General features: G+C 44.5%; 1 protein-coding gene across 1 annotated transcript in view; it reads right to left on the bottom strand.

Moving 5' to 3' along the window:
• ZNF827 (zinc finger protein 827) overlaps positions 1–14,921 on the bottom strand; it is a gene marked incomplete at its 5' end in the record, with an annotated part of 185,189 nt that overhangs the window by 14,144 nt on the left and 156,124 nt on the right. Inside the window, one exon of the mRNA XM_080697091.1 lies at positions 792–929. Within this exon, the coding sequence (XP_080553217.1) occupies positions 792–929 (138 nt within the window). The remainder of the gene's footprint in view (positions 1–791; positions 930–14,921) is intronic.

Here is a 14,921-nt window from a genome sequence, read left to right on the forward strand (position 1 = left end):
GCAACTTAGTGAGACCCTGTTTCCAAATAAAATATAAAACAGGTCTGGGAGTATAGCCCGGAGGTAGAAAGCCTCTGGGTTCTACCCCCAGTACCACCACCAAAAAAAAAAAAAAAAAAAAAAAAAAAAAGCCCAAATTTGAGTGTGAGAACTGAAATATTTTAAAAGCCTGAATTTGGGTGTGAGAACTGAAATATTTGATTTTTATTCTATTTTTTCCTGCGGATGGCCAGGGCTTCCCACATACTGAGCGCATGCTCTACCACTGAGCTATATATCCTCAGCCCTTTTATTTCCATCTTGCTTTATGTTTACCACTGATTTTACCTCATTTTTCCCCCTTCACTTAATTTTTGCTAATTAGGTTATCATTTATTCCTCTTTTAGTCCCTGTTAACTTGGTTCCCTTCCTCTTCCTGATCCTTAGAATCATAAAGGCAGAAACTGTCTCTGCACCAGGGTGGCCTTTCTCCTGACGTGTCCCACCAAAACCCCATTCTGGTGTAGTATCGCCCTTTCTCAGCCTCAGGATGAGGCCAGTCCATTCTTCATAGAGTTCGGGAATTTTCCCTGAGCGTTCCCAATGTGTGTCTATTTTCCTTAGTCCTACTTGGAAGAGAATGAACCTTTTCAGTACAAATAAGAAAAGCCTTTTCAGGTTCTTGCTTAAACACACCAGGGGTCAGGATGAACCCGCGTCTGCTACTTCCTGTCCTAATCCACCACACTTCCGGTCACGACTCCTTGGTCACAGGGGTTGGTGAGGGAGAGCGGAACTGAGGCCAGCTCACCTGTGTGCAGCGAGAGGTGTCGGGACAACGTCTGCTGCCGGCCAAACACTTTCCCACATACGTCACACGGGAAGAGCTGGTCGTTGAATTTCCAGGATGGCAATCCGTTGCCTGCCTCCAGGACTATCTTTTCTGTTTCTGGGCCAAGAGAACAAATCAGGGTGAGGAATAAATGAAGCACATGAACATATTTCATTGTAGTCAGCGCTGAGGACTCTGGCAGAGGCCTCCTCCAGTCCTGAGAGAGGTGGCTTCTGAGTGGAGCCAAGGCCCAGGAACTGGTCCTCGTGTCCATTTCTTGCTCTAAGAAGGCCATTCAAAGAGCCACGGTGGTGTAAATGAATTCCGATGCCAGCCAGTGTTTTCTCTCTTCACTAAAGACTGGTTGACCCATTCCCTGAATGGTGTGACTGCACTGTGCCCAGTATACAGTAGGTACTCAATAGGTAAGCACTGAATGAGTGAATGGTTGAGTTGCATGTTGAAATTCCAGGAACACAGGCTCTTGCAATAAACGACCAGTGAGAGAAGCCTTCATATCTTAGGTTCCAATGTAGAAATAGATGCTTCAGTCCCTCGAAAGGAAATATTCTCCCGCTGCACTATGGGAGGAAAGTTAAGCCCTGTGTTCTAGACTGAAAAGTCCTTAGTAGGAGCTGGGGATGGTGGCACATGCTCAGAATCCCAGAATTGGGGAGGTGGAGACAGGAGGATCCAGGTTCATGGACAGCCTCAGCTACTTAGTGAGGCCCTTTGCAACTCAGTGAGACCTGGTTTCGAAATAAAGAATAAAAAATAGGGCTAGGGGTGCAGCTTGGAGATAGAATGCCCTTGGTTTCCATCCCAGTACTGCAATAAATAAATAAATAAATAAATAAATAAATAAATCCTTAGTGGGGAACTTATACTAAGCAGACTTAGCGATGGCCAGGGTGTCCCCTTCACATAAAACTCCCTGGTGCAAAAGCACACAGCTACCTCTCAAAAAGTCGACTTACATTCAGAAAAATGGTGAGAGCCACGAGTTATCCACACAATTGACAGACAGCCACGAATAAGTAGACATGAATACATCTTCTCATCTTAGTTTTTATTTCCTAACCTTTCATTTTCTTACCCATATCTCCTCTCAGTGAACTAAAATGGATTATACAAACACCCCTTCTAGAGTCATCTCAGTAGACAGAGCGACAGTGATGAGAAGCAGGCAGGGGTCATTTCCAAAGAGACACCACCTCTCTGGGCCTCATTCTCAAGAAATACAGGACACCGAGTGAGTATCTGGTCCTCTCTCAAGTAAATTACCGTGAATCTTCTTAAAGCACAGTACTGCACACAGAACCGAATGCCACGTGGCAGTAATTCAACGACAGAAAGGACTTTTCATAAGACCCAAGCAGCTGAAAGTGCTCAGACCATCGGTCAGAGACAACGTCAGAAAAAAGAAGACTGTACTACACAAAATTTGGCTAACACGGCTTCCCAAATATGGACTTCCACCCATATCTGGATGAGTCACAACTGGATCAATTTTCATCTGAATGAAGACACGCCAGACAGTGTAATCTAAGGAAAGGAGAGGCAAATACCAATGTGTGTTTGGAGAGGGGGGAAGGATGGCGAAATTGCACTAATGTTTGCTCTGAGGCACCTGCCGGCAATCCCCACACTGATAAGACACTTTTATTGATTTATCTGTGTTTGTTAAAACTTAGCTCTTTGGGCCTTTGGGAGAAGAGCCAGTCTTACTAAAGAAGGACTGTGAGGCTGAAAGTTCTAGAAAGCAAAGAGTGGAATTGTGGGGAGAGGGGAGGCCAAAGGGAGGGGCAGGCCAGCTGAACTTCTGAAGATGAGATCGACTCTCAGACGATGTCCTTGAGTCCAGGGAGTGGGCATTTTGGTCAGGCAGCGAGGACAGTGTATTCTTAAGTAGTCCTTTTAAGTGTTTCATCAAAACAGCCCTTCAAAGGAGGGTGATTGACATAATATGAGGGAGGTCAAGAGGATACGGGGTCTCCTCAAACAGTCACAACCAGAATGAATTAAGAAGAAGCCAGAGCATCATAGAAGTCCAGTTTGCTCCATGACCTTAGAAAATGGTAACACTGACGGAGCTCAGGAAAAGGAACCCCACGCAGGCGCAGTGAGGCCAGCAGAGTCACACGAGGGTGTGCAGGACAGGCCAGCCGTGGCCCTGCCCCAGATCCCAAGCCTAGCCGAAGGGTAAATCCTGCCCTCCTGGATGCCTGTGTCTACTGCAGCTGTTTTCCTATCACATGTAGAGACAAGGTAACTACAGACCTCGAAACCCCTCTGAGCTGGGCTGTGGGGCCGTAAGAAGAGGAGTATGACATGGACAACATAAGTCTGCAGAGCTTACTCTGTGGGTGAGCAGCATCTCATCACTGTGACCCCAAATATCTGACAAAAAGCGGGAGCAAAGGTTTACGTGGCTCACGGTTCCTGAGGTTAGTTCATGGTCGGCCAGCTCTGCTGCTCTGGGCCCGAGGTGAGGCAGGGCATCATGGCAGAGGTGGAGGAGAGCTGCTCCAGCCCAGTGCTCAACCCAGCTGCCAGTGGACGCAGGCACGGATGAGGCCAGAGTTCTCATGGCCCCATCCGTCCTCAGACACCCAGCTCACACCCGAAGCTTTGGAGAACATTCTAGACCCCAACCCTAACACCTGCTCCTCTTTCCTCTGAGCAGAAATAAAGCTCAGGAGATGCCATATTCTTCTGTATTTCATTTGGGTGGTGCTCATGGCACCACCCAAATGTTGTGTGAAAAACTCGAGAATCGTGTGTGTGTGTGTGTGGGGGGGTACTGGGGTGTTCTGGCTCTGAGCTACACCCCCACCCCTATTTTTTTATTTTAAAACAGGATCTTGCTAAGCTACCACATTCCTGGCCTTGCACCATCCTCCCGCCTCAGCCTCCCAAATACTGGGATTACAGCTTTGCGCCACTGTGCCTGACTTCAGAATATATATATATATATATATATATATATATATATATATATATATATATATATATACACTGGGGATGGAACCCAGGGGCATTCTACCTCCAAGCTACACCCCCAGCCCTATTTTTAAGTCTTTTTTATTTTTGAAACAGGGTCTCACTGAGTTCCAGAGAACCTAAATAGCTGAGGCTGTCTGCGAACCAAGATCCTCCCATCTCAGCCTCTCAAACGCTGGGATTACAAGCGTGTGCCACCACGCCCGGCTCAGAATCATTTTTGATGTTCTCCCTTTCTCCTGTCTTTCAACACGTCAAAGTTGTCAATAAGAGCTGCCCATCTTACCCTCAGGATCTTTCTAGAACCCCACTATCTTAATCTCACCAAGATTACCGTAAAACCTCCGCAACAGCTTCTTGGGTACCAGGTCTCTCTGCCTCTAGCGGCCCCTCCCCCTGCCTCACGTGCTCCAGAAAGGTCTTTCACATCATCCTGTATCTTGGGCTCTCCAAGGTCAAATTCCTTCCCGCGGGTTCTGAGGTCCTTCTCCATCAGCGGCCTCCCAGCTCTACCTCCCAGCACCCAAATGCTGGCTAGAGAAAGCCACTCAACCTCTCGGGAACACGCAATTCCCTTTCAAGCCGTGACCCAGTAGAATGTCGAGTCCTGGCAGGAAGGGTTCCGCATTATCTGTGCACCCTTGGCATTAATGCAGTACCTGACAGACCGAGGTGCTTGGTGTAAATTTGCTGAATAAAGGAAGGACTGAATGAAAGGAGTGAGACAGGGAGCAAGCATTATCCTTATTTTCTAGTAGGGACAACTGGGGATTTATTAGCATTAATGAAGGTCTATTGCCAACTTAGGGTGAAAAGTCAGACTACCTGTCTTCCACATAGGTGTTTTAACTCCAGTCAAGAAATGAGCTCCTAACACTAAGCCAAACATGAGAAGGAGGGAGAGGGGGTAGGAGGAGGGAATGGAGTAAGGGCTAATTGGTGATGTGTGGATGTCTGCCTCTGCCATCTTGTACTCCATTAAGATGTATGACTACAATGCACCAATAAAAAATAAAGAAATGAGCTTTTTATAAGCCAAGTGTGCTGATGCACATCTGTAACCCTAATACTTGGGAGGTTGAGGCAGGAAGATCGTTGCTTTGAATCAAGGGGCATTCAGCAACTTACTGAGACCCTGTTTCCAAAAAAAATAAAAATAAAAAAAAGGAGTTGGGCATGATGGTACATCTGTAATTCTAGTACTTGGGAGGCTGAGAGAGACCAGAGGTTTGAGACCAGCCTCAATGATTTAGTGGGATCCCCAGCAACTTAGCAAGACACTGTTTCAAATTTTTTTTTTTTTTTTTTTTTTTTTTTTTTTTTGCGGGTCTGGGGATAGAACCCAGGTGCATTCAACCTCTGAGCTACACCCCCAGCCCTATTTTTTATTCTTTATTTTGAAACCGGGTCTCACTGAGTTGCAGAGGGCCTCACTAAGTAGCTGAGGCTGTCCGTGAACCGCGATCCTCCAGTCTCAGCCTCCCGAATGCTGGGATTACAAGCATGCGCCACCACGCCCAGCTCTGTTTCAAATTAAAATAAAAAAAAAAAATAGGGCTGGGAGAAAAATAAAGCTCAGAGGTAGAATGCCCCTTGATTCAATATCCAGCACCACACAGAGATGTGCTTTTATGATCCTATTAGTGGAAATGGTTTCCATCCTCAGCCATACTCCCAAGAGTTTATATCCTTATTTCGTCCCAATAGCACCAAACCACAAGTTGATTTTCTTTAAGACAATCTCTCTAGCAGACACTGGTTATGTGGTGAACCCAACTCAACTTTCCTTCTTCCTTGCCTCTCCCTGGGCCACTTCTGAGGTGGTTATTTGCTAAAGTGCTAGCCAATGAAAAGGCTTCACTTTCCTGATAAAAGCTACAATGGGGTTGGTCCTATTTTTTTTTTTCTCCTGCTTTGATCAGAGAGAAAATGCCTGGGACTGTGGCAGCCATTATGAGGCATGAGCATGAGGGCCAAGTGCCCAGGGTACAGGGAGGCAACGCTGGACAAAACAAGGGTCGATGATAGCATCCCTCAGTGCCAGCAATCATCCACCTCTGGACGTCTTGTTTAATGAATGAACTGACCAATCAATTAACTGGAGATTAAACCCGGGGGCATTCTATATATGACCTGCATCTCCAGCCTATTTTATTTTTATTTTGAAACAGGGTCTTACTAGGTTGATGAGAATCTCACTACTTGTGGAGGCTGTCCTCGAATCCGCAATCTTCCTGTCTGACTCCCAAGTACTGAGGTTACAGGCATGTGTCAACACACCTGGCTGGACCTTTTGTTGTGAGGAAAAAAAAGTGCCTCTTTGTTTCCGCCATAGCAAGTTGGGTTTTCTATTATTTATGACATTCTTCACTGAAACCCCCTTCCCAAGATTACTCTTGGTTTTAGGACTTTGGATGTTAGGCTCTGGCTTCTTTCTTTTTCTTTTTTTGATACTGGGAATGGAAACCAGGGGCATTTTACCTCCAATCTATTTTTTATTTTTTTTTATTTTTATTTTTATTTTATTTTATTTTTTTTACCTCCAGCCCTATTCTTTATTCTTTATTTCGGAACAGGATCTCACTAAGTTGCGGAGGGCCTCACTAAGAAGCTGTGGCTGTCCATGAACCGTGATCCTCCCAGCCCTGTTTTTTAGTCTTTATTTTGAAACAGTTTCTCACTAAGTTGCTGAGGCTGGCCATGAACCTGGATCCTCCTGTCTTAGTCTCCCAAGTATTGGTTTTACAAGCACGCGCCACCATGTCCAGCAGACTCTGGCTTTTGATAAGCTTTATTTTCAAACTCTACCATCCTTTGAAGAATTCAACATATTCACTAGCAATAGCAATAAGTGTGTAGCCAGCTAAACACATTTCCATCTTAACTGTCTTCTTTTGTTCTGCTTACTATTTATTTATTTATTTATTTGCAGTACTGGGGGTGGAACCCAGAAGCATTCCACCTCTGAGCTACACCCCCAGCCCTATTTTTTAATCTTTTTATTATTATTATTTTTTTTAAAACAGGGTCTCACTGAGTTGCAAAGGGCCTCGCTAAGAAGCTGAGGCTGTCCACGAACCGCGATCCTCCAGTCTCTGCCTCCCGAATACTGGGATTACAAGCGTGCGCCACCACGCCCAGCCTTAATAATTTATAAGCACCAGGTGCGGTGATGCATCCTCGTAATCCAAGCACTTGTGAGGCTGAGACAGGAGGTTTGAGCCAGCCTCAGCCACTTAGTGAGATCCTGTTTTGAAATAAAAGTAATAATAAAAAAAATAGGCTAGGGATGTAGCTCAGAGGTACAGCAAGCACTCGGGTTCAATCCCCAGAACTACTCCCCCACCACCAGCAGACACATGAATTATAAGGTTTCAGATTATTAAGGAATTCGCTTTTGAACGGGTTTTTATTGAATGATTACACACACGCACACACATGCGCGCGCACACACACACAGGTGCAGATATCAGTAAGTGCTTTTAAATTAGTTCCCAAACAGCTTAGAATATGGGTATTGCCTACAAGATTTTGCTCTTCTTCATTTTTATGCCCACATCCTTTAACAGTTATTTCTTTACTTTAAGCAGAAGTGGCTGTGAATGTATACCTAAGATCTTTATTTCTTTTAGAGCAAAATACTTGTCTACTGAAAAATCTCTTAGTTTTGCAGTCTCATAGGATTTTTGTTTCCTCCCAAACAGTTTTCTTTTCAGATACTTATACTCCAATCCCTGGAATATCCATAAACTGCTCCCACGAACTGCTGGCTGCTTGGTTTTATGTGATCAGACGTTTTTCTTTCTACTTTTCCACTTACTGTCTTTGCCTTTAATGTCATTTGGATTTTCTCTCTTCCTTAAACAAGTGTTTTTTGTTATTGAGGATTGAACCCAAGGCCTTGCACATGCGAAGCACATGCTCTACCAGTGAGCTATACCACGCCCAGCTAAGTTTTTGTTTTAAGTGAAGGAAATATGTATACAGGAGCAAGCACTTTTCCATCAAGCACAGCTGGAAAAACGAGCCAGATGCTGAAAGAATCACCTCCTTTTTGCAATACTGACACAAGCCCCTCAGCTCTCCCTATACGTAAACCGAGGCCCCTTATCCATAATGATGAGGCCCAACTGGCCAAGATACACTACGACAAACCGCTCCTTGAGACCTCGTGATCCAAGGACACAGGTCTCACTCCGTGCACAGGTCTTGGGAACATGAAACCCGTCAAGCACTTCTCTAAAATTCCCATGGCAGAACTTGCGAAGAAGTTCTATCAAACGTTGTTTGATTAGAGCAAGTATAGAATCCAGACATCTTCAAGTCCAACGCCATTTTCAGGAGGACAACATGACGCATTAAATTTCAAGCCCTCTCTCACCCCGGGGCACACTACAATTTGCAGAGGGTCAGGAACAGCTTCAAGAGTGTATGCTCCAAACCCTAGTTCAAGGAGAACCCTATAGCCATTGTCTTGTTCAATGTTCTCCTCTGACACAGAAAGAAACCAAAGCTGAGAAAAACTAAGCAATTGCCCCGGGTAACGTGGCTAGGGATGGGGAGAGCAGAGACCAGCCCACGGTCTCGTTTAAGCTCTTCCAAGCCATGAGAAATCAACGCCAAAGTCTCCAACGAACAGCGAAGGGATTTTTCTCCTCCAGTTCTTTGGCTGAGTCTAATATTCTTGGTTCCAACTGGACATGTGCAGATTTGGCAACCGTTCCCAGACACTAGAATTTCTTTCCATCTCTTCTCTTGAAAGGGTCAGCCTAAGATATTTCGAAACACAGAGAAGTTGGAACTTAAGCCATGTCACAAATTAGGATAAAGAAGGATCAAGAGAAAGACGAAACAGGAACATCCTCAAAGCCTGCCCCCTCTGAAGAAAGATAGTTGTTACTGAAGAGTTTCCTGTTTGGGGAACACTGTCGGTAATAAGTAAATGAATAAACACAAACAAACAACAACCATACAAAAAGCAAATCTTAAAGGTGGGGGGGGGGGCTTTGGTCTACTTCCTGCAATTTTAACACCATTTAGCCCTGCTGCTACACACTGAGGGGTTTTGCTAGGACATTTACTGTGTGAGGAGTTCCCTGCGATCCTCCCCCTACAATGATCCACTCCAAAAACCATCCAAACCTGACCTTGGCCAAAGCAATGGCAAGAGATGAGGCTTTATCTGGGGAAAGCTATAAGCAAAAGAGGGCCAAAATATGACCTCAATGCATGAATCCAGATGAACGATAGCTGCTCGCTGAGGAAGAGGCGCTGTGGCTGCCTGGGCTTTCTATTAGGACAGAGCGTATTTTGACCTTTTCTTTCTTCATGCAGCTTTCTGGTTAGACCCTAACCCGGGTGGCTCCATCCTTGGGTCTGAAGCACTCTTTCTCTGCTGCTTCTTTTTTGTGGGTCTGGGCATGAAACCCAGGAGCATTTAACCTCCAAGCTACACCCCCTGCCCTGTTTTTTTATTCTTTATTTTAAACAAGTTCTCACTAAGTTGCGGGCGGCCTCACTAAATGGCTGAGGCTGTCTGCGAACCGCGATCCTCAGGTCTCAGCCTCCAAAATGCTGGGATTACAAGCATGCGCCACCACACCCGGCTCGGCCTCTGCTTTAAACAAGCTCCTCCCTCGGAGCTGCCTGTGAAGTTAAGAGTGAGCTGTGATTTGTGCCTCCTTGTGGGTCAGCTTCGCTCTAGTACTTGCAGTTCTATATCCCTTTCAAACGTTATTTTTAAAGGGTCATTTCAACAACTTTGGGTAATTTGCCAACACCCACTCTTTTGGCTCAGAGGCTCAATCTTGCAGCATCACGGCTCTCCTGGGCCAGCAGCCATGATGCGGATGCTGGCATCGGTGACCCATCCCACCATTTCACTTATCACCGGTGACCTTGTGGAGGTACCAGAAGTGTTGCTCATGATGGGACCTATCAGGTACCCTGTGGCCACCTCTCTGCAGGTTGTGGTGGAGCCAATTTTCCCTTTAAGGATCATTTCAAACATTCTCTCAAAGTATGAGCTTTTCTGATGATCAAGATGGCAATGTCACAGACTACTAGGACTGTAGTATTTAGCGATAGTTTTTGTCAATCTGTGGCCAATTAACAAAAAACTGGGCAGAGATTCTTAGGCATAGAAGAGTTTACAGCCTTGGTTTTCTTTGCCCTCATTTCAATCTTTAATGCTTAACAAACTTAGCAATGTACACTTTTGGAAGGCGTATACACAGGTCCTGGGAAGACGAAATCCATCAAACACTCCTCCAAAAATTTCCATGGAAAAGATCCCTCCGGTACAATTAGAGGGGACGCTCTATCGAACTCTGCTTGACCTGAGATCAAATCAGGTAGAGGATCCAGATAGCACCAAATTCAACTCCTTCATTTTTGAGGACATTCCATTCCAAGCCCTCTCCCATCCCAGGGCACAATTTGCAGAGGGTTGGGAATAGTTTGGATAGTGTGTGACTCAGTCTCCATCCTGCTCCAAACTTTAGTTCAAGGGGGATCTTAAGGATCATCTGGTTCAATGTTCTCCCCTTAGGCATAAGGAAACCGAGGCTTAGAGAACTTAAGTAACTGCCCTAGGTAACCTGGCTGGTGGCTGGGAGAGCAGAAACTCTCCTCCAACCACAGAGCTCAATGCCCAACTCTCCTGCACACAAGTGTTTGAGCAATTGGTCCTTAGCAAGCAGCAGCATCTGTAGGTTCATCTCAGAAGAGCAGAGTGGCATTTTTCCCCCCTCAGGGCTGGACAATGGTTAGTCTCAATAAATAGTTACTGATTGACTTGTAATCTGCGAAATAGGTGAAGAAACGTGCACTTTCTACATCTGGTTCTCTACACAAGTCATTTCAGATCAACAGCAGAAAACTCGACCAGGTAACAGAAAATGACTGGGACCAGGTACCCCTAGTTTCAGAACTTGCATCTCCCCTCTAAGTGCTTACTGTGTGGACAAAACAGGAAGATCACTATGCTCATACCCGTTGTACTAAACGGCACCTGATTCTATACTGCAACACGGAAGCAAACTCGAAATATTGATTCAGGAGTCACATCTCAAGGACTTTGGTTACTATCCTGCTAGTTACGTAGACCAGTGACCACCTCTCCTCTTAGCAACGATGGCAGGACTGAGACTTAGCAAATTCCCTTGGCTCGTGTCCCAATGTTGAGGACATTTATAAATCTTCGGTAGCAAACCATCAGGCCTGGGAGTTGTGTCATTTCTTTTTTGGGTTTCTGGCAGACACTGAGGGTTACTTACTCAATATCTGACAAAACTACATTTCTTTTTCTTTTTTTTTTTAAGCGGCAATGTGCCCAGTTGCAAATATGTACCTTCCTGTTGACTTCCACGGCTCTTACGGCCTGGTCATGAAACATAGCTGTGGGCCATGAGATACGGGTGGATGTCCCTGCAGAGAGATTCTCAGGCATCTCGACCTCCCACCAGCCCCCCAAAACAGTCTTGTGGAGAAGCTTTGGCCTTCGACTCTGGGCTTCTCTCCCTCCGATGTCTGGAGGTGGGGCGGCTTCCAGCTGTGGAGATGGACGCACCTGACAGGGTGGAGGAGCAGAGAATTACAGGGCTGGGTCCTTGGTGTCTTCCTGAAACAGCTACCCTGGTCTCAGCACCGCCTGCCTCTAAATTCCTGATTCTGTAGGAAAACCATCCTCATTGGATAAGTCTCTGTGGTTAGCTAACAAAGACTCCATTTGGGCAGTTTACTTCTGTTACGTAGAGCAGTATCAGGGTTTGTTAAAAGTACATTATGGGAGACAACACATATGTGGAACAATGGGTTCTGTTTAATCTTGCAATAGCTCTATGCCTTAGACATTATTAGTAGCATTGCCATTCTACCAAAAATAAATAAATAAATAAATAAATAAATAAATAAAAAGAATGAAAAATAAATAAAACAGTATCAGGCCAAGGATTGGCTGAATTCAAGGACACCCAGCGGTTAATTGACAGCCATCCCCAACTCAAGTCTGTCTGACTCAAAAGCCCGTCTGGGTAACCAGTCATTACATGATACTTCAAAGAGGAAAACCTGAAAGTTCTCTTTCACCAGGAACACTTCCATCTGTGACAAGCAGCGGTTGGTACACTTTAAATCCTCCCATATGCACCAACCACAGAGAAGCAGCACCTATGATCCAATAAGTTTACAAAAGGCATTTTGGGGAAACCCAGACACTTCCTCCAGGACCTGCTTGGAGAGAAAATGGCAAAACTCAGCGTCTCTGCCTCATTTCTGTTACCGACCTCCCCTCGGGCCTCTTCCAGGTCTTCACATCTAGGTGGGTGTGCGTGCTAGAGCTTGGATGTCAAAAGGCCCATTAGACTTGGTCTCCAGCTCACTGCTATCAGGGAGTGGTGGAACCTTTAAGAGGCGGGGCATAGCGAGAGGTCTTCGGGCCTCAAAGAGGAGCCTTCGATTCCAGATTCCTCCTCTTAACACTTTTTCACTTCTTGGCCTTGATTTAAGTGGCTGCACTCTGCCACATGCCCTGCCATCATGTGCCACCCACCACCTACCAAAGGCCGCGGGTCCACCCGATCATGGACTGGAAACTACAAAACTGTGAGTCGAAACAAATCTTTGCTCTTTATAAACGGATTACTTTTATATTTGTTATAGTAACGGAAACCGAACACAGTGCATATATAAGCACCAATCATGTAAATTTATTTATTTATCTTTTTTTTGGTACTGAGGATGGAACCCAGGAACATTGTAACCTTCGAGCTACACCCCTGGTCCTATTTTTAGTCTTTTTAGTTTTGAAACAAGTTCTCACTGAGTTGCGAAGGGCCCCGCTAAGTAGCTGAGGCTGCTGGAGAACCGCGATCCTCCTCCCAAATGCTGGGATTACAAGCTTGCACCACCACACCTGGCTGATACCGATCATGTAAATTTTAATCATAAGAATTTTTAAGATTTTCCAGAATAAGATTCTATACTGACTGTTCTTTCAATTCTTCCCTGTGAAAAAAAACCAGCATTCAAGTGCAGATCTACTCCAAGACTATATTAGTGGGTAGTCAACCTTTAAATCGAAACTTTTGTTCTATGATTTACCATAAAGTATGAGAACATATGAGAATGTTTTGTGAGGAAATTATCATCATTTGGGCAAATAGAAGAATTTCTTTTTTCTCTTATTTATTGTTGAACTCAATATATATTTAATTAACCAAATGAGGAAATAAATGAATCGAAAGAGTAGATTACTCTGGTTCAAAAAAATTAACCTTTCTGGGTGGGGGCATAGCTCAATGGCAGAGAACACTTGCCTGCCACGTGCAAGGTTCTAGGCTTCATACCGACCACCACCCCAACAAACAAAAACAGCCTTTCTAAAATATTTTATAGGGCTGGAAATGTAGCTTCGTGGTACAGTGCTTGCCTAGCATGAACGAGGCACTGGTTTGATAACCAAACTCTCTCCCCCAAATAATAAAATACTCTAAAATTTAAAAATTCAGATTTTCTAAAATAGCTCCTGCAATACTAAACACACACACACACACACACACACACACACACACACACACTTTTTTTTTGGCAATGGGGAATGAACCCAGGGAATTTTACCTCTGAGCCACGCACCCAGCCCTTCTGAAAGTTGTGAAGTCTGGCCTGAACCCTGCAATCCTCCTGTCTCAGCCTCCCAAGTATTATGATCATATGCATGTGCCACCATACCCAGCAACAACACTAAAATTTTAATGTTTACTCTTTGAAATTATGTGATGTACTATGCATCATACCTACAGAGCATCTTTAAAATATTTAATGTTTCTGCTTAAAATTCATGTCACAGCCGTCCCCAAATATCATTCAAGTAAGTCTTCTAGCGGTCCTGTAGTTCTTCTCAATAAGACTGGAATCCACTGGCATTCTCAACTATTCTAGTCTTCTTTTCTCATGGACAAGCCTTGATCATACCAGCCATTCCTTTAAAGATTTCTAAATTTCTTTAAAGTCCTTATCAGCTCCCAGACACTGCAATATTCTTGTGTGACTACATCTAGTTTCAAAATTTCAGGGCTACTCTCCTCTCTCTGCCCTAATGTACTGAATTCTGTATTCATATAAAATATAACTATTCCATTTTTGCCTTTCTCCTCACCTTGGATTTGAGCACATTATGAAATTTATGTTAGTCAATGGCAGATTTAACACTTTTTAAGGCAACACTGACCACACATTTCCCCCCCCTTAACTCAAATACTTGTTTATTTGATTAAGCAGAGTCACATGGTTTTATAGGATGGGGATTTCTGTTGTTGGTTTATTTAATTATTTTTCCCCAGGTGGGAAATTACAGACAAAACACTGGGAAAGAAACACTTTGTGTCTTAGTCCCTTTGGGCACAGACTGGTGGCTCATTAACAACAGAAATTATGTCTTCCTAGCTGTGGAGGGTGAGAAGCCTAAGATGGAGGCATTGGCAGAACCTCTCTGGTGAGGACTTGCTCCCCTGAACACAGCCACCTTCTCGTGCTAAGCTCACAGGTCAGAAGTGAGGGGGTCACTCTATAAGAGCCTTAATCCCATTCATAAGCGTTCCATGCCACGACCAATCACCCATCACATCCCAGAGGCTCCATCTTCTAATTCCATCATCTTGGTGAGGATTTCAGTATCTGGATTTTGGGAGGACACAAACATTTAGACCAGAGCACTTTGCTAGCTTGGAGAGGAGGGAAGGGACCATTAGTATTTTCCTGTGGAAGTGTCATACTGATTGGTTGCACTGGTAATTTGTTACTAATACTAATAAGTAACAAATATTTTATTTATTTATTTGGTGGTACTGGGGTTCCTGAAAACCCTTCTACCTCCGGGCTACACTCCCAGACCTATTTTTATACTTTTTTTTATTTGGAAACAGGCTCTCTTAAGCCAGCGCAGCTGGCTTCGAACCTGCGCGATCCTCCTGTCTCCGCCTCCCAAGCGCGGGGATTACAAGCGTGCGCCACCACGCCCGGCCAAACATTTTATTTTTTACATAACTAAAATTGACCATCTGTATAATTTCTCAGTAATTTAAATATCCCTATATTTCTTCTAATAAG

Source organism: Muscardinus avellanarius, assembly GCF_963383645.1.
Source record: "Muscardinus avellanarius genome assembly, chromosome: 6".
Classification (NCBI taxonomy): domain Eukaryota; kingdom Metazoa; phylum Chordata; class Mammalia; order Rodentia; family Gliridae; genus Muscardinus; species Muscardinus avellanarius.